Source organism: Symphalangus syndactylus, chromosome 20, assembly GCF_028878055.3.
Source record: "Symphalangus syndactylus isolate Jambi chromosome 20, NHGRI_mSymSyn1-v2.1_pri, whole genome shotgun sequence".
NCBI lineage: Eukaryota > Metazoa > Chordata > Mammalia > Primates > Hylobatidae > Symphalangus > Symphalangus syndactylus.
In genome coordinates this window covers 51,520,071-51,545,476 of record NC_072442.2, presented here as the reverse complement: position 1 = coordinate 51,545,476, position 25,406 = coordinate 51,520,071, and the positions used below count along the sequence as shown (strand labels likewise).

At 37.3% G+C, this 25,406-nt stretch overlaps 1 protein-coding gene across 7 annotated transcripts in view; it reads left to right on the top strand.

The window, feature by feature from the left end:
• CEP112 (centrosomal protein 112) overlaps window positions 1-25,406 on the top strand; it is a 551,576-nt gene that overhangs the window by 206,591 nt on the left and 319,579 nt on the right. For all 7 annotated transcript variants that reach the window (XM_055258901.2, XM_055258899.2, XM_055258897.2 and 4 more), the window contains one exon: window positions 22,859-22,994. In XM_055258901.2, the coding sequence (XP_055114876.1) occupies window positions 22,859-22,994 (136 nt within the window). The remainder of the gene's footprint in view (window positions 1-22,858; window positions 22,995-25,406) is intronic.

The window sequence follows — 25,406 nt, the reverse complement described above, 5'->3', positions numbered from 1 at the left end:
GATAACAAAACCAGTTTAATAAAATAAGTGAACAGATTAAACAGGTCTCTGTTAGACGGGTCAGGAAAAACAGAGAAAAGACTGTGTTAGTCTCCATTTTCTCTGATTCCTTTATATCATTTTGCATTGATATAAAGGAATACCTGAAGCTGGGTGATTTATAAAGAAAAGAGGTTTATAGTTCTGCAGACTGTACAAGAAGCTTGGTGCCGACATCTGCTTCTTGTAGGACCTCAGGAAGCTTTTACTCATGGTTAGAAGGTGAAGGGGGAGTAGGTATGTCACAGAGCAAGAGACCGAACAGGAGGGAGAGGAAGGGTTGCCACACTCTTTTAAACAACTATCTCTGGCATGAACCAATGGAGTGAGAACTCACTCATCACCAAGGGAATGGCACCAAGACACTCATGAGGGAGTCACTCCCATGAGCCAACACCTCCCACTAGGCTCTACCTCCAACATTGGGGGGTCACATTTCAACATGATATTTGGAGGGGACACATATCCCAACTATATCAAAGACTAAAAGGCAAAAATTAAACAACATTAAAGGAATATAATTACGTGGCGGGCATGCGGTCTTTGGTTCACTCTCCTCATTTTTGTTAGTTGGCCCCTGTAGGCATTTGAATTTGGACTCCTGCTCCACAGTTACAGTTACATTTATTTTTAAATTGAAGTAAAATTTACATAACATAAAATTGACATTTTAGAGTAAGCAATTCAGTGACATTTAGTATGTTCACGGTGTTGTGCAACTACTACCTCTATTTAGTTCCAGATCACTTTCATAATCACCAATAAAATCCTATACTTATTAGGCAGTGGATTCCCATTCCCCGCCTTCTCTCAGATCCTCCTAACCACCATTCTGCTTTCTGTCTCTAGGGATTTATCTTTCCTGGATATGTCATAGAAATGGAATCATACAATATGTGACCTTTTGTGTCCGGAGCTACTTTCACTTAGTGTAATGTTTTCTAGGTTCATCTACAGTGCAGCAAATATCATCACTTCATTCCTTTTGATGGCTGGATTATATTCCATTGTGTATATATACCATAGTTGGTTTATCTACTCAACTGTTGATGGCCATTTGGGTTGTTGCTAACTTTTGGCTATTGTGAATAGTGCTGCTATGAATATTTATGTATAATTACTTGCTTGAGTACCTATTTTCAATTATTTGTGTATCTACCCAGGAGTGGAATTGCTGGGACAGCTTACTGTTTGTATACTTGGCTTTCAATATTGGTCTCCAAAATAATACTCTGGCAGTTGGCACACACATTTCCCTTTTACCCTAATTGGAACTGTGGCTATCACCCACAAAAGGAGAAGAGCCATTGAAAATTATTTAAAGGGTTTCCAGGCACTTGGTAAAAATATGTTTTTCTAGTGGGCTAGTCTGTTCACGAATTCAAACCATCAGTTGAAATGTTGTCTGATAATCATAGAATTATAACTAAGAGAACTGGGTGTTCTTAAATGCTGTTTTCTATCTAGTTAGGATAAGCAGTTAAGTTGGGCAAGTTGCCCTTCTCTACTTCGGGGATATTTTGCCTGTATGTCTTATGCCAGCTATCATAAAGCACATTTTTCTCTGCTAATCAGTACCAAAGGCACTCTGACGAATTTTTACCTTCCATATCCATCCATGTATAATTATTATCATAAAAAAATAGCATATGATTGGATTGTTTGTAACACAAAGGATAAATGCTTGAGGTGATGGATACCCCATTTCCTCTGATGTGATTATTACACATATTAGGCCTGTATTAAAATATTCCATATACTTCATAAATATATATGCCTATTATGTACTCACAAAAATTGAAAAGAAAAATATTTAAAAATATATACTAAATAAAAACATCATTATCTTATACCCAGAAAGTTACAATAAATTGTTAGGTTGTTATACTTGCTGGCCATTTTTACTATATCAATATTGCCATCTTTTCCTGTAGCAGCTCATTTATGTATTTATTTTAAATTTTTTTGTATATTTGCAAATCCAAAAAATAGTGCCAATCACAATGATAACTGAAGTTTTACAACCAAAACATGATTGAAGGCCAAGGTGGATGGATCACTTGAGGTCAGGAGTTCGAGACCAGCCTGGCCAATATGGCGAAACCCCGTCTCTACGAAAAATACAAAAATTAGCTGGGCATGGTGGCGCATGCCTGTAATCCCAGCTAGTTGGGAGGCTGAGGCAGGAGAATCACTTGAACCTGGGTGGTGGAGGCTGCAATGAGCTGAGACTGTGCCACTGCATTCCAGCCTGGGCGACAGAACGAGACTCCATTTCAAAAACAAAAAAAACAAAAAAACAAAAACCACGATTGAGAAAAGATCAGCCATACTGAAACAATACTTCTTTAACCTCAATTAGGTTCACATTGGACTTAAGCCTGTGTGTTAAATTTTAAAGGAAGAAAGCAAAATTAAATAGTGCTCTGAAATATAGGAAAAACATCTTCCATGTTGGTGACTTCTCATAGATATGTTGGCTATTAGCTATCGAATATGCTGGTTTCTTCATAGAGACTCAGAAAATAAGTTTCATAAGTAATAAATTTCCATAAGTTAACTGTTAATCTGGTACTAATTTTAGTAGTAGATCTCTTCCTAATGGTGTTCCCAAGTTATATCCTGAACACCTGAACATCTACCCTATAGATTTATTCTTCCATATAGTAAAATTACCCAGGAAGTTAGAAGATCATGAACTAATATGTAGAGATGGAGAGTGCAAGGGTGTATGTGAAGAAACCCAAGAAGATGGCTGGGTGCGGTGGCTCACGCCTGTAATCCCAGCACTTTGGGAGGCTGAGACGGGCTGATCACCTGAGGTCAGGAATTCGAGACCAGCCTGGTCAACATGGAGAAACCCCTCTCCATGTTCTACTAAAGACATTTCTTTAGTAGAAACGTCATTACTAAAAACATAAAAATTGTCTGGGCGTGGTGGCCAGCACCTGTAATCCCAGCTACTTGGGAGGCTGAAGCAGGAGAATCGCTTGAACCTGGGAGGTGGAGGTTGCAGTGAGTGGAGATTGTGCCGCTGCACTCCAGCCTGGGTGACAGAGTGAGACTCTGTCCCCCTCAAAAAAAAAAAAAAAAAAAACCTGAGAAGATGAGCCAGCTGGAACAGAAAGCGCAGGGCCTGATGGTACACTTTGAGGGAGACCTTAAATTCCCCCAAATGGTGAATGGTTGAAGAATTGGTAACAGAGTATATGATCAAAGTGACATTGGAGAAAGGCTTACTTTCCTGAATAGTTCTTGCCAATAAGCTAAGTTTTGAAGGAAGGGACAGAAAATAAACTGGTGGAGGAGAGAGAAGGAATAACATATTCCAAGGGCATGATTCCTTCCAACCAGAAGGAATAACATGTTCCAAGGGCATGATTCTGATGACATATTAATGTCCAAGCATGAGGTTAGAGGTACAGCAAACAGACCTGATTTTCTGGAGGAAAGATTTTGTCAGATCATAATAAACAATAGATAAATAAATGTCAAACATTTCTATCCTTCAAAAACTTGTGTTTATTTCCTCACTGAATTTCCTTTATTCCTTCCTAAATCATAGTCCCTGAAGTTTGATGTCATGAATTTTAACAATGATCTTTTAAAACTGGTTACTGTTAAAGCCTGAATCCTCAAGTTTTTTATTACTTGATATAAAATTTATTCATTTTAGTTGTAGAATACACAAATGTCGAGGGACTTTGAAGAAACAGTAATTTGAACCATATATCTCTATTCTTAGTGAAAAATGAAAACACCCCAACGGAGTTTTATGTGGAGTAAACTAGGTCTGGAAATGGTCTGTATCGAGAGACCTAATGGCCTTTTGATGTCTGATTCTTTGATTTGGCTTTTTCTTTTTTAAAGGGGTGTTATGTGATTATAATTAGAAACATTTTAAGTTCTTGGGAAGTTAATTGTTCCTTAGCTTGCTTTATTATGATGAAATCTTGTAGTTGAGAATGGTGATAGCGTTTGAAACTATTATTAAGGAGATTCATCGTGCTTACCAGAGAATGTTACAGTTCATCATGCAAGGTTTATCTTATCCATACTGGGTACTCATTCATTTTGCAGGTTGTGGCTATGATGTGAATATATGTTTATTATATATTAAAGATGTTTCATTTTAATAATTTTCTAAATTTACTGGGAATATAATAGTTTGCTTTTCTTGCAACTGGAATCATTATAAGTTGAAAATGATAGCTAAATTACTAGAAGGCAATAACAAGAATTTACATTCTTTTCTGGTAGGCACATTTAAGGTATTCAGTTTTGTATTGATATAATCATTTGTGTGATACTGAGAAAAGTTATCCCTACCATTTAGAAAGGGCCTAAGGCCAGGCACAGTGTCCTCACACCTGTAATCTCAGAGCTTTGGGAAGCTGAGATGGGAGGATTGCTTGAGGCCAGGAGTTCAAGACAAGCCTGGGCAACACAGTGAGACTCTATCTTTACCAAAAAAATTTTTTATAAAAATAGACCCGCGCAGAGGTGTGGACCTGTAGTCCCAGCTCTTTGGGAGGCTGAGGTGGGAGGATTGCAGGAGCCCAGGAGTTTGAGGTTATAGTAAACTGATTGCCACTGCACTCCACCCGGGGTGACAGAGTGAGACATTGTCTCAAAAAGCAAAAAATAAATAAATAAAATTAAAAATAAAATGCCTAAAACCTTTGAATATAATTTTCTTCTTAAAAATAGCTCTCTTAAGTATCAATGGTGGGGGTGGGGAGCAGCTGTTCTCTTTTCTCCTCTCTGCTGGAGCATCTGCAACCATTTTAGATCCAGAGCAGGCAAGGTTTCCAGTTTATTGTAAACATTCCTTAGCTCCAGTGAACATGCTGGCTTAACCCTCCAAGAAGCACAATGTAAAGCTTGAAGAGAAGAGAGCAATGTGTGGTGACCTTGCTTCCAGTTGAGAGGGAAATTTTCATTCTGTGAAGTATTTCTTTGTAGATATGCCTTTATAGAACTCAGCACTTCTCACAAAAACATACTGCTTTGGATGAGTGTCAGTAGAATATGATGGTCAAGAGGCCTCTACTGACAGAGACATTTTGTGACACAATTTCACACAACAGGTTTAATTTGGAACATATTTTTTACGTTTCTTGGATGCTTTCCTTAGGAATTGAGTTTGCAAAACCCATTTTTTAGCAGTTTATATATTTAGCTTCTTGAGTTTTACTGTAGTCAAAATTTGCATTAGCAATGAAGTGCGAAATAAATGTAACCCTTATGAGGAGTAAAATATGCTAATAAAGGACAATAATACTTCCTTGAGTGTTTTCAAGTTAACAAAATGGTTTTAATATATTTATCCTCGAAAGAATCCTATGTGGCTGTTTGTTATTATCTGCATTTTGAAAGGAAGAAACTGAGGTTCATAGAGATTTCACCGATTGTTCAAGCAATTTGACCAATATTGCAAAGTTGGCATGTGACTGAGCTGGGCCTTGCCCCGGGGCACACTGAGTCCTACTTCATTGCTCTTTTCCTGATAGAATGCCAATGTTTACCTTTATGTCACCAAAGTCATTTTCCTTTTGTGCTTTTTAAATGATTGGATCCAAATCATTCAAAGATGGCAACATATATTAGATATGTCATTACTTATTTTCTTTTTTCTTTTAGAGATAGGATCTTGCTCTCTCACCTAGGCTGGAGTACAGTGGCATGATCACAGCCCACTGCAGCCTCCACTTCTGGGCTCAAGTGATCCTCCTGCCTCAGCTCCCAGGTAGCTGAGACTACAGGTATGCACCACCATGCCTGGCTAATTTTTTTATTTTTTATTTTTTATTTAAAAAAATTTTTTTGAGACAAAGTCTTACTCTTGTCCCCCAGGCTGGAGTGTGATTGCACTATCTCTGCTCACTGCAAATTCCACCTCCCAGGTTCAAGTGATTCTCCTGCCTCAGCCCCCTAAGTAGCTGGGATTACAGGTGCCTGCCACTACGCCTGGCTAGTTTTGGTATTTTTAGTAGAGAGAGGGTTTTACCATGTTGTCCAGGCTGGTCTTGAACTCCTGACTTCAAGTGATCCACCCGCCTCAGCCTCTCAAAGTGCTGGGATTACAGGTGTGAGCCACTGTGCCCAGCCTTTTTATTTTTATTTTTGGAGACAGGGTCTCACTTTGTTGCCCAGGCTGGTCTCAAATTCCTGGCTTCAAGGGATCCTCCCACCTCGGCTTCCCAAAGTGTCGGGATTATAGGCGTGAGCTACTGCACTCAGCCACTTATTCCTCACTGAACCCCACATTGGGGAATCTGCCCTGCCCACAACTCTGACCGCTGTCCACCATGTTCTTTGCTATAGGACCATCTTCCCTTCTCTGCCACATTCACTGGGTCTAGAGTGGACACCTGATCCAAAGGCAGCCTAATCATTTTGTTCTGAGGTACAAAGAGCATAAGTCACACAGCTGGTGGAGGTGCCAGGATTTAAAATTGTGTGTGTTTGACTTGAAAGCCTCTATTCTTAACCACTGTGCCATACTGCATTGCTTTTCTTCCCTGAAGCTTGGGAATTTGGAACTGGAAAACCACGAGACTGACTCAATGCAGAAGCTGAAAACCTGGAACGTTTCTATGAGGAAGGTTGACTAGGCAGCCACTATGGGCCATACGCGAGCTAAAGTGTCGAGTAGTTGTATTGATGCCAAGAGGAAAATGGGGCAGATGCACAAAGAGAAGCACAGATGCTGTGAGAAATGCAGCCATGCATAGCAGAGTCTCGTTTATTCCAGTTGCATCTCAAGAGACACCTTCACTGAGAGCTCATGTCTTTATAATATACAGCTGTTTTCATTTGGTTACCATGAGTTAAAAGGCATTTTAAACATTTGTTTAAAAAGTGGCTGGGCCCGGTGGCTCACTCCTGTAATTCCAGCACTTTGGGAGGCCTAGGCGGGTGGATTACCTGAGGTCAGGAGTTTGAGACAGCCTGGCCAACATAGTGAAACCCTGTTTCTACTAAAAATACAAAAATTAGCTGGGCATGGGGGCGCATACCTGTAATCCCAGCTACTTGGGAGGCTGAGGCACGAAAATCGCTTGAACCTGGGAGGTGGAGGTTGCAGTGAGGTGAGATTGAACCACTGCACTCCAGCCTGGGCAATAGAGTGAGACTCTGTCTCAAAAAAAAAAAAAAAAAAAAAAAAGAGAAAGTTATAAGTTTACTTTAAAAAATAGATAAAATATGGCCTATATAATGTTATTACAATATGTATTTTTTTAAAAAGATCTTTTTAAGAACAAATAAAGGTGAACGTTAATATCTCACCCCTGTCAAAATTATCACAAATTCTTACTAACAAAGTCTGAATTCGTATGCGGTTGGCATACTTCTATAGATTCCTTAGAAATTTTAAGAAAGATTATTCATGAAAATAAAATTAATGACATTGCTGCTTTATTAGGAACAATGCATTTCAGGTTTCTTCTGTAGTTATAAACTACTCTAAACAACTATAAACTAGTTATTGTAAGTTTGTATAGAACCTAAAAAAAATGGTAACGTTTCTTATTTGGGAGACAGTCAAGGCCAATAAATAACGTGCCCTTCCCCTCTCAAATTTAGAACACATTCAGGAAGATAGAACAATCCTATAGATGAAGTTGTGGTTTGGGTGTGTGGCCAGGTGAAGGTTGGGAATCGTTTCTCATTAGATTAAATGTGCTCACCAGGTCACAGCTAGAGCCACCCACTACAGCCTGTAAAGGCAGGGGAGGAGGACATTCTGACAATAGGCCCTCCCTGGAGAGAGAGGCAGGAGGCTGAACACTGTGTTCACACTTGCTTATCCGAGTCCATGGTGATTAGTGTGTGCGAAGAAAGGGCAGCAGTTCTCTTCTTGTTGAAAGCGCTGAAGAGCTTACTTTATAGGTCAAATTAGGGAAGGCGGGAGGATTGTGTAACACATCCAGCACACGTGTATGCATTTAACAAATGGTAACTTCTTGGGATATTCATTTCAGATTCTTTTTGTTTAAAGAAAAAATTACGATAGGTATGGGTTTTTTCTCTCTCCTTCCCTGGAGATAATCACCTTTCTTTTCCACATGTTATGCTTTTGCCATGTCATTTCAAGGCTATGTTTAGTCCCAAATTAGGACTTCTCCTGAGTGTACCTTAAGTAAAACAGAATGTTCCAAAAAAGGCTTTCAGTTGCTTTTCCTATTCTATCTTATGCATTGAAGGTTTTAAATTGTTTTAAGAAATGCTTAAGTTGTATGACACACATTTTTATATGTAGTGTGTTTTTGTGGTTCAGTTCCAGTATAGTTCATGATTTTCAGTATGATTTCTTATTTGACACTGAGAAATTACCTAAAGGTATGTTTTTTTCCTTTCCAAAGAAATTGCTTTTAGCCCCTTTCAGCAGGCGGAATTAGGAAACAAATGAATATATAGACACATACATATACATCCCTGTGTGCGTATATATTTGTGTGTGTGTTTATATATTTACATATGTGTGTTTTTGTATCATACACATATCCCATACTTATACATCTATATTTCTATATCTCGCTAAATATATAGAAAGCATGAACTCACACTAATTCCATTTCTAGTCAAATTCAACAGTGTTTTTTCTTATATGTTTTATTACCCTCTGACTGTGAGAAACCTGATTTCCATTATATATTTACTTATTTGCTCAAACCTAGAATAGCAGGAAATGGTTTTTCAGTTGATAGACCATATCTCTGTGAAGAAAGAAACCTGTAACTAGAGTCTAAGAGTTCTTTTGTGTTCTTTTCGTCTTCAGCCTAAGAGCACAGGATCCAAAGATTGTATTCTAAAGTTGATTTGGTTATTTATTCCCCCTTCAGTGTGATTATTAATCATTTGAAATACAAGTATGTTTATTTGTTTCTGTTTGTATTTCATTTCAGAATTTCCCTCTCCTGTCCGGTTTCTTTTTTTTTTTTTAGTAAATAAAACATTAATATGATTCCAAACACCAGACCTGGACTATTAGGTATATTCAGAGAGGTGTCGTCCTACCTTCATTCCTTCTGTGTTGTCTTTGCCATTCCAAGCCACTTCTGTAGATATATGATCTTATTAGTCTCTAGTTGATCATTTCTGTGTTTGTTCCTGCACAAATAAACAGATACACGTATATCTCATTGTTTTCTCTTCCTCCTTACACGGAAGGCATGGATACTTTTGTACACATTGCTTTTTTCATTTATTATAACCTGGAAGTCACTCGTTCTTTTTACATCAGTGTATTTATGCAACCACTGTTCTACATCTGAGTATACAGGTTGTTCCCAATATTTGCAGTTGCATGTGATGCTGTCATGAATAACCTAATGGATATGAATTTTTGTATTGTTTGGGATATAGATTCAGGGTAACTTTTTAGGAGTGGGAATACTGGGTCAAAATGACATGTATGTAGTATTGTTATGTACTGGCAAATTTTCCTCCATAAAGGTTACACTGACTTAAGTTTCTCTTGGCTGCAAATAAGGAGGATGCCTTTTGGGCTGGTCACAGTCGCTCACACCTGTAATCCCAGCACTTTGGGAGGCTAAGGCGGGCAGATTGCTTGAGCTCAGGAATTTGAGACCAGCTTGGACAAATGGCAAAACCCCATCTCTACAAAAAATGCAAAAAAATTAACTGGCATGGTGTCGCGTGCCTGTAGTCCCAGCCACTTGGGGGGTTGAAGTGGGAGGATTGCTTGAGCTGGGGAGGCTGAGGCTGCAGTGAGTTGTGATCTTGCCACTGCACTCCAGCTTGGGTGACAAAGTGAGACCCTGTCTTAAAAAAAAAAAAAAAAAAAGTGAAGCCTTTTAGACTCCCAAGTAGAATGCTGTTACAATTTAAACATTTTTGTAAATCTGGTAGGTGAGAAGTAATGACACGGTTTTAATTTGCAGTACTCTTGTGAGATTAAACATTTAATAAAATGTTTAATTTTGTCTTAATAAAACATTTAAGGGCCATTTTAACAGCCTTATTTAGTTAGAATTGTCATACAATAAATTTCACATATTTAAAGTATACAGTTTCGTATATTTTGAACTATGTACATAGTCATGAAACTACCAATTCAAAAAAGACATACGTGTGAACATATGTATCACCCCAAATGTTCTCTTGTTCTCTCGTGCTTTCATGCCATCCTTCTGGTCTACCCCTTTCCACCTCCCCATATCCAGGCAACCACTGATTTCCTGTCCTTATATTTTAATTTCCAGAATTTTAGATAAATGGAAGCAGACAGTATGTATAGTTTTTCCAGTCCCTCCACCTCTTTCCCAAAACTTGATATCATCAGTGTTTTAAATTTTCACCATGCTCACAAGTGTGTAGTATTATCTTATTGTGGTTTTCACTTGCATTTTCCTAGTGACTAATTCATGTCCTTATTGGCCATATGCCTATCTACCTTGGAGAGTGTTCAAATCTTTAGTCCATTTTTAGATTGGGTTGACTGTTTTCTTATAACTAAGTTTTGAGATTTCATGATATATTCTGGATGCCAGTCTTTTATTAGATAGATGTTTTTGTGTATTTTCTCCCAGTCTGTGACTTGCCTGTTCATTCTTTTAATGGTTTCTTTCAAAAAGCAGGTGTTTTTAATTTTGATGAAGTCTACTGTGTTTACAGTATTTGTTCTTCTATGGATTGTGCTGTTGGTGTCATATCTAGGAAATCTTTTTCTAACCCAAGGTCACAAAGGTTTTCTTCTGGAAGTTTTAGAGTTTTAGGTTTTACATTAGGACTTTGATCACTTTTTAGTAATTTTGTATATAGTGGGAAGAAGTAAGGATTAACATTTTTTCTCAGGCCGGGAGCGGTGGCTCACACCTGTAATCCCAGGACTTTTGGAGGCCAAGGCGGGCAGATCACCTGAGGTCAGGAGTTCGAGATCAGCCTGGCCAACATGGTAAAATCCCATCTCTAATAAAAATACAAAAATTAGCTGGGCCTGGTGGCAGGTGCCTGTAATCCCAGCTACTCGGGAGGCTGAGGCATGAGAATCACTTGAACCCGGGAGGTGGAGGTTGCAGTGAGCTGAGATCACACCACTGTGCTCCAGCCTGGGCAAGAGTGAGACTCTGTCTCAAAAAAACAAAAAACAAAACAAAAATTATTTTTTCTCTTCTTTTATGATACTGGTTTCTTGTCCTTTTAACACATATAAAATCTGTAGTGACATAACCACTCTCATTTGTAATATTGATAATTTGTATTGTTTCTTTTTTTTCTGACCAGTCTAGCTAGAGGTTTATCAATTTTATTGATCTTCTCAAAGAACCAGCTTGGGGGTTCACTGATTTTTGCCTAATGTTATTCTGTTCCCATTTTATTGATCTCTGTTTTGATTTTTATTATTTCCTTCTTCTGCTTATTTTGTGTTTTACTGTTCTTTAAAGTGAAAGCTAATGCCATTGTTTCGAAACCTGTATATTATTTTCTAATGCAAACGTTTAATTCTATAAAGTTTCCTTCAAGTACAGTGTTAGCAGCATCTCTCTAATTTTGATATTTGTTTTCAGTTTCATTAATCCAAAATGCTTTCTAATTTCTCATTTGATTTTTCCTTTGGTCCATGGGCTGTGTAGAAAAACATTATTTAGTTTCCAAATATTTGGGAATTTCCCAGATATCTTTCTTTTATTGATTTTTAATTTCATAATGATCACAAAATATTCATTGCATGATGTGAATCCTTTTAAATTTATGGAGACTTGTTTTATGTTCCAGAATAATCTATCTTGATAATGTTCCATGTACTCTTGAAATGAATGTGTATTCTTCTTTGATTGCGTGGAATATTCCATAAGTGTCCATTAGGCCTAGCTGGCTGATAGGTTCTTCAGATCCTATTTATCCTAGCTCTTTATTCTTGTCTACTTGTCCTATCAATTATTGATAGAGAGGGATATTGAAATCTCGAAATGTAATTGTGCATGTGTTTATTCACCCTTGCATTTCAATAAGTCTTTGCTTCTTTTATTTTCAACATTTGTTTCCTGTTGATATGACTCTTTAAGTACTGTAAATTTACTTTCTTTAGTGTTGGCAAAATTATTTGCCCTGGAATAGGCTTTGTCTGATAATATCACAACTCCAGCTTTCTTTTGATTAGTGTTGATAGAGCAATATACCTGCAATATATGAATGCATGCATGTGATATGAATGTAATATGCAGTATGCAAGGGATATACATATACGCATGCAATATGCATGCATGTGATATACATGCAACATACATGTAATATACATGCAACATACATTTATGGGATACACATGTGATGTGCATACGTGATATGTATGTGACATGCATGCCATATACATGTATGATACATGCATACAATATGCATCTATGTAGCATGCATGTAAAATACATGTGTGCACCATGCATGTAAAATTACATGCATCCAATGTATGCTGCATGGGTGCAATATACATGCTATATACATGCAATGTACATGAGATATACATGTGTTCCTGAAATACAAGCGCATGTAATATACTTTTAAGACATGCAAAACACGTAGCATGCATGTTATATGCATGTGCTATACATGTGTGCAGCATGCATGTGATATGCATGTTATGCACATATGTAATATGCATGACACATACATACAATATTTGCGTGTTATACATGTGCTATACATGTAATGTACATGTGTCATGCACACATGCAATATAAATCTCACACGCATATAGCATGCATGTTGTACATGTAATATGCACACATGTAACGAATGCATGTAATACGCATGTGATATATGTGATATGCATGTGATGTGCATGTAACGTGCATGTGCACAATACTCATGGAGTGCACATGCATGTGATATACATGTGATGTGCATTCGTGCATGGAGTGTGCATGCATGTAATACATATGTAGTATGCATGCAATGCACATGTAAAATATACATCTATGTAATATGCATGTATTATGCATGTATATACCATGCATGTGGTATTGATTTAATATGCATGCATGTACTCTGCATGTAATATACATGTAAGACATGTGACATGCGTGCATATAATAGACATGTAATATAAGCCTCTTAAAAATTTCCAGTAATGATCTTCCAAAATGAGAAGCCTTTTACATAGTTTTTTTAGATCAGCCTGGCCAACATGTAATAGGTATGTAACATATGTATAATATGCATGCATGTAATACACATGCAGTGTGTGCACGATATACATAGTAATGTGTATGCATGTAATATACATGCCATATACATGTGATATGAGTGCAATAACTGCATGCAACATACAGGCAACATACACACATCTGATATACATGTTATGTGATGCGGCATGCACATGATATACATGCAATATGCATGTGATGTGCATGCATGCAATATGCAAGCATAAATATGGCACGAATGGAATACATGCGTTATGTGGCACGAATGTGGAATGCACGCAACATGCATGCGACATGTATGTGATATGCATGTATGTTACATGTATGCGATATTCGTGTGATGCAGGTATGATACATGCATGTGATAGACATGTGATGCAAATGTAGTGCACATGTATGTGATACACATTTGTTATATATGCATGTAATATGTCACATGCCTGTGATAAAATATGCCATGCATGCAATATACATGTGTCACACGTGCAATATACATTTTTCTGCATGCATGTTACATGTAACATACATATAACATACATGCCTATAACGTGCATGTGTTAAGACATGCATGTGATAAAGGTACAGGTCATATGTATGTGTGTAATATGCATGTGTGATATCCGTGTAATATGCATGTATGTAATATACATGCATGCATGCAATATGCGTCCATTCCATATGCCTGCAATATACAGGTAATATATAAAATGCATGCAATTTGCATGTAATATGCTGGTAACTTTCATGTAATATGCATGTTTTATACATGTATTTAATATGCATGCATATAATATACATGTGTGCATGCATGCAGTATATATGCAATATGTATGCATGTAATATAGGCAGTGCACATGCATGTAATATGCGTGCAATGTTATACATATATGCAATACACATGCAATATATGACATCCATGCTACATACATGCATATAATATGCGTGCAACATGCGTGTAATTGATATACATGCATATAATATGCATGTGTATGCATGCCATACACATGCAGCATATATGCATGTAATACAAATGTAATATACATGTTTGCAATACACGTGCAAAATACATAAATGCAATTTACATGCAATATGCATGTGCTATGCATACCTGTAATATGCATGTAGCATGCATGTTTGCAATACATGTGATACGGTATGCATGTAATACATATGTGGCATGCATGTTTGCAATACACGTGATATGCCTGTGATGTGTGTAGCATGCATGTGCTATGCATGTCATACATGCATTTAATGTACCTTTGAGATGCATGTGTGTATCGCATGTGATATGCATGTAATATGCATGTTAAGCGTGTATGTAATTTACACATAATGTGCATGTAATTTGCATACATGCAATATATAGATGATGTGCTTGTAATATGCATGCAGGTAATATACATGTGATGCACATGAATGTAATATGCATCTGTGATTTACATGTAATAAGCATTCGTGTAGTATGCATGCAATATACATGTATGTGATATTCCTGTATGCATGTAATATGCATACAATACACATACATGTAATATGCAGTAATATACATGTAATGTATACATGCAATATGCGTTCAATGCATGCAGCACACATGTAATATTCGTGTATGCAATATATGTGTATACTTGTGTGTAATATACATGCATGCAATATTCACTTAAATAACATACATGCAATATACATGCAAGTAATGCAAATACAACATACATGTGTGTAATATGCATATATTATACATACATGTAATATGCATGTGATACATGTGTGATGTGTATGCATGTAATGTACATGTAATATGCTTATATGTGATATGCATGTGGTATGCATTATGCAATGTACATGTAATACGTTAATCTTCTTAAACATTTTTAATAATGATCTTACCAAAATGAGAAGTCCTTTACGATGTTTTCCTAGATCAGCCTGGCTAACATGGCAAAACCCCGTGTTTACTAAAAATACAAAAAAGTTAGCCAGGCATAGTACTGCATGCCTGTAATCCCAGCTACTTGGGAGGCTGAGGCAAGAGAATCACTTGAACCCAGGAGGCAGGGGTTGCAGTTAGCCGAGATCGCACCACTGCACTCTAGCTGGGGTGACAGAGCAAGACATTGTCTCAAAAAAAAAAAAAAAAAAAATCCACACACACACAAAAAAACAAAACAAAAAACTGATATAACATCTTGATCATTTTTGCATTTCTGATACTGAGCACAGATCTTGGCATGTGATAAATGTTAAGTAAATGCTAATGAACATTTTAGGTTTCAAATGCTCTAGATATTTGGTATACAAATATTGCTATATAAGGATAAATTACAATAAATAGTTATAAATTCAGCTAATTAATATGAAATGGTAACTTAATAAAAAGTGTATGTACAGATTTAAAGAAATAATGTTACGTGTAGTGAAACTACTTTGGACTTCCAGTCAGATGGGTTGTTTTCATCGCCTGTTCTGGCACTTTTATGTGAACTTGAGCAAATCACTTAACTATTCTAAGTTTCAGTGTTTTCATCTAAAAAATATAGTAACTTTTCTAATAGAACTTAGATGAAGCAATGTGTGAACTGCCCTAACTGTGATGAGCAGGGTAGATATTCAATAAGTGTTCACTCTGCTTCATCATTTCCAAAGATTTGAAAATTATGGCTATGCTATAAATGTTATATTTTGTAGCAAGATAATTCTGTAAAAGTAGTGGGACGTATCTATTGCGACTTTTCATTTCATATCACTTAGAAATCATCTATAATGAGCAGAAAAGCGTCTCTCACATGATAAATATTACATTTATATTTGATAAATAGGAGAAAATTTGCCTGCTTAAAATTTGATCTATTTGTGCATAGTGATGAATATAAGTGAGAATATTTTCCAGTTACTTTGAAATATTGAACTGCCCTGGGACAAGGCATGGATAATGTTTTTGAGGGAAATAAATATTTCAGATTCACATTTCAGCCTTTTTTCTTTATTCTTTTGATCTGGCTTTGGTTTACTTATCATTCTGCTTGAGTGACTTCATACTGTCTTTCTTCCTCTCCTAGTAACAAGAAGTGGTCCTCACCTATTCCAGAATATTTAGGTTTTGTCATTTTACAAGAATAACATATATTTCTTTATTATTTACTGATATAATACTACATCTGCAATGAAATATATTAGTATGTATGTAAACTGCATATATGATGTACAGTTTATAAATGGAAGTTTTAATTGTTTGTTAAATATAGGGACATAAACGAAAATAGCATAATATGTGGGATTTATTTTGAAGTTTAAAGAATTTAAAGATTTTAAAGGAATTTTTCTTCACCATAAACCATGACTGCTTTATCTTTAAGGATAATTTTCTCAATATTTTGTTAGTTTACCATAGAAGTATTACTTGCTTTTGTATTTGCCAAGCTAGAGTTTATTTATGGACCCATATTACAGGCAGAAGTTAGTTTAGCATAGAATTATTATGTAAACTTTGAACTGTTTAAAGCTTTCGTTTTTACTTATATAGCTTTATTTCCTACCTTACCCATAAATTTGATCCTCTGAGCGTTGTTTTTTATATAGCCTCTTACTTCATTGTTACATTCTTTGTATTCTTTTAGCACTTAAAATTTGTCACAAGATTTAATGTGTATGATATTGCATCATTTTATTTTTTTCCTTATATTTTCATCTTTTCCCTTAGTCAGATTATAGTTTCTGCAAGGTAGGAACCATGTCTTACACTTCTTTTATGTTTTCTATAGTATTTGAATGAGCAGATCTTAGAATTTGCTGCCAGCACCCTTATTTCTGCTCCCAGAACAAACTAACTTACTGAGAATAAAGGCTACAAGGTTGGTGCCAGAACTAGTTCTTTTGAATTACAATTTAAATCCAGTTGGCGTCATAGATTTATGGACGTCTTAGCTGACATCCATGTCTTCTTAAGAGGTTTTTGAATTGTTTAAGGAGATTCCTCATTTCTATTTACAACTAACATGCCTCAACCAACAGGAATGGTTTTTAAGACTGGTGTTTGACCCTGGGGGCAAGCTCTCTGGGTAAGCCTACAGTGTTGGCAATAAAAGGTCTTTGTCAGAATAGAGTTCTGCAGCACTTCTTTATGCTGCTATCATGCCTGTTTCAAGCTTTTCCCTTAGTAGCGTGAGAATAATTTCTGATTTAGTGGTTTGGATCATCATAGTTTCATTGAGCTTATGAGAATAATCCATTCTTTGCCTTTTCCATCTTCTACACACTTCCCCAGTTCCTTGGCTTGTGGCCCTGCATGCATTGATTATGTTGAATCTGTAGATCAATTTGGGAAGTATTACCATATATTCAGTATTAAGACCAGTACTAATTTTCATCTTACTGGGCGTTTCTTTCTGACTCTTGAAGTATCAAATGTTTAGCTGTCTATGGGGTTTACCATTTTTAAACTAGAATTTAGCAGAGACTACTAGTTTTGGAAGTCAAGTGAAGAAGAGGCCAAAGCAGTTTATTCATCTGTCATGCTTATGAAAGGTATTATTTTAAATATTTTTGACTCATTCAGTTTAATCAGTTTAAGTAACAACCAGCAGCCATGAATATTGGTGATATTGCCACTTGTGAGTCTTGTTTTCCTGCCCAGCTGGAAAGGGCAAGGGTAAGGGGACTCTTCTAGCTGTTTTTCAGACTTGTTTGAAGTTTCTTGTTTTGTGTTGTTTTTCTTGGAGTTTCCAAGGGAGATGCCAAGCTGGCAGCAAATGAAGTATACTGTAATGTGAAGCCTTATACATACACGTTGAATTGCGGCCATCTTTATCAAATGTACTGGGACAGAAATGTGCAAAAGGAAGATTTTCAAATTAAGGTTCACTCGTACATATACATGTTAGCTTGTAAAGCTCAAAAATACTAAACTGCCATCCATTAGTTCCCTACATTTTATTGCCCTTTTTGGAATAATCATGTACTCCAGAACATCCTTTAATCTGAGTTGGCTTGTGGTTGTTTAACAATGCAGCTTCTTTTTTCTTTATCCTTTATATACTCAGATGAGGAAAATTTACTGCATTTTATAAATAAATCAGAGCTAAAAAGCAAATTTTCTTACCACCTTTTTATCTTCATGGAGGCCTAGCTTTAAGGCATTTGAGTGATGCATTTCTACTTGGCCCCACAGCTAGTTCCACTGGAAAAAAAAAATCTTCAAAGTCCTTTTTTCCTCCTTCTTGCAGGATGCACTATTGGGATCACAGTAAAAAGGAGCACTGTTCCTGTGATAGGAGCAGACCTTTGTCTGTTTCAAAGCTTCAGCATTTTCACTTCTGCTTCATTACTATGTAGAAATTAAAATGGATCTCTCCTTAAAATGATTATCACCTCTTTATTTGAATTGACAGATTTAATTTATATTAAGACAGAGGGGCCAGGTACAGCAGCTTATGCCTGTAATCCCAGCTCTTTAGGAGGCTGAGGTGGGTGGATCGCTTGAGTCCAGGAGTTCGAGACCAGCCTGGGCAACTTGACAAAACCCCATTTCTACAAAAAAGAAAATTAGCCAGGGGTGGTGGCTTGCACCTATATTCCCAGCTACCCAGAGGCTGAGGTGGGAGGATCACCTGAGTCCAGGAGTTCAAGGCTGCAGTGAGTCCTGATTGTGCCACTGCACTCCAGCTTGGGTGACAGAGCAATACCCTGTCTCAAAAAAAAAAAAAAAGGGCAGAAGGTTTCTAAATATTAGTGGAGCTCAATGTATTCATTATGGTTTTACTGGACAAGAACATTAAATTACATTGAATGAGGCCACTTTTGATATTTAGTGTTACTATTAGTTCAGACAGTATGGCGGGACTGGAAACTAGATTTTACATATTTCCCTGTGCTTATAATTGAATATAAAACAATATTTGCTATTTGTAAATCAGGGTAGAAATGATCAATTAAAAACAATGTGCCTTATTGTACAAGGTTTTCACATTTTAAAATGGCCTCTAATTACCTGATGGATAGCTAAAGATTATGACTTTGATTTATGTGGTCATAAATTAGTTATAAAGTAAATGAACTAAGCTTAGTAGGTAAGAATGGCATGTTATAGAGAAAAAGATTTGTCCTATTAAATTAAAAGTGTTTAAATAGTTCATGTGAATTATTGCACAAGTAGTATAAAAAACTGACTTTCAACATAGATAGGACAAAGTTGCTATTTCAGCTATAGGTCATATATTTTTATAAAATGTGTTATCTTTCTTTTGGCTATTTAATGTTCCATAATTAAAAAGCAAATGATATATAAACTTCTAAAGTTTTCAAATCATGTTCAATGTACTTTCTTTTGTATTTATATACAAACTGACCAAAGGTAATCCTTTGATAAATGTTAATCTTAATTATAAAATAGTCTTCCCAAGTGCTTTTAGAAGGGCCTCAAAAATTAAAGAGGAACATAAACTAGTCACTATAATCTCTGAAACGGTCATTGCACTGCCTAACCCCAGTGCCTTGTAAACAGTGCCACCGTTCATCAACCACAGCACCCTTGCCCTATGAGCTCGCTCTCAGAATCCTTTAAATAGAGCATTCCAGGCAGCCCCTTCCAGTCAGTTGGGACCACCACACCTATTTGCCAGAGAACATCTATTTGCCAAGCCAGGTCTAGACCATGGTACCCAATAACAATTTACGTGACTTTATGTTGTTCCCATGTGCTGTTTTAGTATTTAGATATTTTTATATTCAGACAAATTATTCAATAGTTGTAGCAGGGAAATCCTACATACAACTTAAAGCCTCCTGTTCTTGCGCAGAATAATATAGGAAGAGTCAAAATGCACCAGAACAATTTAAAATTCTCTATAGCCATCACAGTGCTCAGCCTTTCATATAGTGGTGCCCCCGAAATCCGCCTTCAGTATGATATCCAGTTATTAATCACCATTGTCTTTGAGCTAATATTCACATTAGGTGGCTAAAAAGCCTCACTAATGTTAGGATTTTAGAACTTAACAGCCAGTTAACATTAAGGCCATTTTGCTTTAACAACATGTAAGAAACATGGTGAACAACAAGATATTCAGGTCCCAGTTCATTAAAGTAGACAAGTTGAAGAATAGCTTTTAAAAACTTCCAGAATCCTGTACCCTATTGCTGCAAAATGCAGTTACTGAGAGCCACATGTGGCATGCCTCATGACTTGGAATGGCTTAACTGCAGAATGCAGTCACTGAGAGCCACATGTGGCATGCATCATGACCTGGAATGGCTTAACTGTCATGCAGGGCATCACACACCTTGGGGCAGTATTAAACTCTGTAGGTCATAAAAATGGTGGCTACATCTGTAAAACAGACACATAAAGGAACAGGGATTTAGTGGAAAAACTGTTTTGTTTATCATGGGATTGCAATGATTATTGTCACCTTCAGGTAGATGGATACATGGGATATGAAGATATACATAGACACGAGGTCGTGTTTAAAATGACAAACATGCACGATATGCTCTTTCAGCCCGTCAACAAAAATGTGCCTATTTGCAGATCCCAAATACAGGGGTGGGGATGGGATATGAGTGCAAGGAGAGAACACACTCACACACACACACACACACCTATCTATATCTATATATATCGATATCTATATTGATGATAACCTCATTATAAAGGGACAAGAGAGTCTTGCTGAAGTAGAAATTAGGTGACACATTTTTTCTTATCAGTCTTTTGACCACTTAAGCTTTGAAAGAGGTTTTCAATTTGGTGGGGGGGAGGGGAGAAAGTTTGGTATTTTGATATGTGATATGTATATGATATGTAAGTTTTTATTGAAAAGCCTAGAAATTTTTGTGTCTTAGAGTGGATTTTAAACTCAGATGAGTAACCTGGAAAAACTCATATTACTTTTTGCCCAAGTCTTAAAAGATTGCATCATCTTGTTTTAGAAATGTCTTTTCTCCCCTTTATGATATTTCTCTAAAATTTGGTTTGAGTGAGTTAAATTACCCACCCCCACCCAGCATCCTTCAGTGTTACAGCTAATAGCAAGAACATATTTTGTACATGTGTAAGCTTTCCCATTTAGGGAAGGTGAGCTAAGTTAATCTTACCTGTGGCATCTGGAAAATCAGAAAAGCAGTGTGGCATAGCAGCCAACAACAGGAACTCTAGAAGCACACTGTCAGGACTGGAATCCTGGCTTGACCTGTTGTTACTCTAGGTGTGTAACCTTGGAAGTATTCTCTAAGCCCTAGTTTCCTGTTCTGTGTAAGTAAGGATGTCATAACACTCTTATACTGGTTTACTGTGAGAATAAATGAGAGAAGACATAAAATTCTGTATTAGTCCATTTTCACACTGCTGATAAAGACATACCGGAGACTGGGCAATTTTCAAAAGAGGTTTAATGGACTTACAGTTCCATGTGACTGGGGAGGCCTCACAAACATGGCGGAAGGCAAGGAGGAGCAAGTCACATCTTACATGGACGGCGGCAGGCAAAAAGAGAGCTTGTGCAGGGGAACTCCTCTTGTTAAAACCATCAGATCTTGTTAGACTTATTCACTGTCATGAGAACAGCATGGGAAAGACCTGCCCCTATGATTCAGTTATCTCCCACTGGGTCCCTCCCACAACATGTGGGAATTATGGGAGCTACAAGATTAGATGTGGGTGGGGACGCAGAGCCAAACCATATAAAATTCCATTGCACAATGCCCAGCACCTAGTTAGAACTCAAAGTTAGCTATTATTAAATGGCATGCATTTATAAACTGAAGGCTTTAATTTTTTGTTCTATCAACATGCAAAGATTCCTTTTGTTTTGTTGGACCCTTTGAGCTATATAGTTTCTGCCTAAGGTATGAAGAAATGAAGTGGTCTTTTAGGCAATCTGCTAGAAGGCAGTAAAATAATTTTAGGCCATCATGTTTCTCTGTTGCATTGACTTCACTGCAGATTAACTTCTGGTAGACATATATCTTTCTATTTGTACATTTTTTTTTAATGAGATATAATTCACATACCATAAAATTCACTCCTTTGAAGTGTGTAGTTTGGTGGATCTTAGTATATTCACAAGGATGTGCAACCATCACCACTATCTAATTCCAGAACATTTTCATATTTTCCTCATTTCATATCCCTTAGCAATCACTCCCTGTTTCCCCAGCCTCTCAGACCCTAGCAACTACTAAGGTACTTTCTGTCTCCATGGATTTACCTATTCTGGAAATTTCATATAAATGGAATTATACAATATGTAACTTTTTGTGACTGACTTCTTTCACTTAGCTGGATGTTTTTAAGGTTCATCCATGTTGTAGCAGGTATCAGAACTTCATTCCTTTTAAGAATGACTAATACCCCATTGGATAGCTATTCTGCATTTTGTTTATTCATTCATCACTTGATGGAGACACATGGTTTTACTCAGTTTTGTTTTTAGGGAAATCTTTGAAAGCAGTTTTGCCTTCATCAGAATACACAATACATGTTTATACCCTTTTTCTCTTGAGACAAATTAGTTTATTGTCAAATTTCTAAAGGGAAGTTTTGTAGGATTTGGATCAAAAAAATTAAAATCTGGACTTTATTTTAGAGGGGGTTAAATATTGCTCTTTCATTCAGGCCTATCTCTTTTATATTTTAACTCTGAAGCTTCTCTGAACCTTTCTAGGGAAAAAGAGGAGCAGCTAACTCGTGTGACTGAAGTTCAGAGGTTGCAGGCCCAGCAGGCAGATGCCACTCTGGAAGAGTTTAAGCGGCAGGTGGAACTGAACTCAGAGAAAGTCTATGCTGAAATGAAAGAGCAGGTAAGGAGGCTGCCACACCGTCCCTTTTGAAAGTCACTCTCTCAGTAGGAAGGTACATTGTCATCTTAAATATGACAGAAACATTTCACTTTTTAAAAGAGCTGTATCAAAATTAGCCATACAATCGGGTCAGAGATTCAGAATGAGAAAGAGATGTTACCACTTGATTCATCCTTCAAGCAATGCCAGAATGATCATTTAAAAGTCCCCTGTATAAATGTAGTAATGGCAAGCATGTACTTTTCTTTGGAAGGATAGGTAAGCCTAAGAGAAAAATCCCATGACTGATCAGTTTCTTTAGAGCAGGGGTTCCAGTTAACCATGTCTGTGTTTCTTCATGTTCTATACATAGTGTCTTATTGATCAGCTACAGCAAATTATTTTCAACTGGCAGTTGTGAAGAACAAAGGCTGTCTCCAATTCTTATATAAGATTGGTAGTTTTTTTTTTTTTTTTTTTAGTTTTTAAAGAAAATACAAAATTTATAAAAGAATAAAGGGTAAAAATTATTACAAACACCTGGGTACCCATCACAAAGATGCAATGATTGTTAACGTGGTTTATATAAACTAAAAAATTCAGGTGAAGTTTTAGTTTACTTTGTTTTCATGTCTAAACACATTATTCTTTCTTCCCTGGAGAAATCCAGTATAATTAATTGAGTGTATACAGTCAGCCCTCTGTATCCATGTGTTTTTGTATCCGTGGGTTCTGCCTCCACAGATTCAACCAACCATGGATCGAAAATATTTGGAAAAATTTGACAATGCTCCAAAAAGTAAAACTTGAATTTGCCATGTGCAGAGGACTATGTTGAATCCATGTAATAGAAGTGACATGTAGATGTTGTATTAGGTATTAGAAGTAATCTAGCAATGATAACATACACGGGAGGATGTGCACAGGTTTTTGGAAGTACTAGACCATTTTGTATGAGAAACTTGACTATCTGTGGATTTTGGTATCTGGAGGGGTTCTGGAACCAATCACCCATGGATACTGGAGACGGCTGCATTATTTCAGTTTATTTTATATGCATACATAATGCCCATAGATAATATGTATGTATATATTATGTATGCATTAATATGTTATAGGGATAAATTTTTTTTTAATTAGATAAATATGAACAGATTTTAAGTACTATTTCTGTTCGCCCTTTTATATCTAATATTATGTATCTGTGTGCTAACCATGCTGTTTTAGTGCAATCTTTTTAACACTAGATTTATTTTATCATATGAATATAGTATATTTTATTTATCAGCTCCCCTACTCAAGCATATTTAGTTTATTTTCAGTTTTTCCTGATTATAAAGAATGTTTCAGTACTCGCTTATGATTTTACACTATAGTTATCTTCCTTAGGAGCCCCAAGCACACACTGGGTGGGAGAAATGTCCCTAAGGAAGGTTTCATGTTTGAATCTGACTGAGGACTGAGCTGTGTGTTATGGGATCCCTAGGGTGTCACTTTTTTGGCCAGAAACCTCTGTGGCTAGTGGCACCTTTGCCTGAGTTTTGCTCAGGCCCACTGGGCTCATTCCACCCACTCGGCCTGACACGCTGCTCTTGGCTCATGCTACTGCCTGGATCTGACACCTGCCAAGGGTGAGTCAGGCATGGAGCAGCGAGGGGTATGTGAGCAAGCATGGGGTCTGGCCACAGTGCAGTCAGGTATGCCACCTGCCGCAGTGGGTGGGCAGCTCCAGGTGTCAGCGTGGATGTCAGCTCTCTGCAAGGCTGTGGCTGGACCAGGTATACTGCAAGCAGCTTCCACAGCTGTCATTGGGGAACGTGGTGGCACCTGGAAGCTTGCAGATGCCAGGAACCACAGGAACCCAAGGAGGAGCCAGGAACCACAGGAACCCAAAGAGGAAGTCATAGCCCTGGCTCGGGAGCGCCCAGGTCTGGGGCTGTAGCTCTTCTCTCCTTCTCTTTGCCTGCAACGAGGCGAGCAAGGAGCATGTTTCAGCCCTGTTTTTGTTGCAGCTCTTTTAGCCCTGCCATTCGACAGGTCCTGAGTTCTTGTCCTGTGACTAGGAAAAATGAGGTATGCAGACAAGTGGAGGGTAAGCAAGACAAAGAGGAGCTTTACTGAGCAATAGAACAGCTCAGAGACTCATAGTGGGTAGCTCCTTTCTGCAGCCAGGGTGTCCCAATGAGTGTTCAGCTCCTAACAGAGAGGAGACATTGGAGTGGTAAACCTGTCTCTGCAGACAGGTAGTCCCATCATGTCTGCAGCTCTCAGCAGAGAGGAAGCCCTACAGTGGGTTACTCTTCTCTGTAGGCAGGTCCTCCTCTCATCTCCCCAGCTCTAAGTAGAGAGGAGACCGTGGAATGGGTTGCTCCTATCTGCAGCTGGTGGTCCCGATGTCTCTGCAGCTCTCAGCAGAGAGTAGGCCCTGGGATG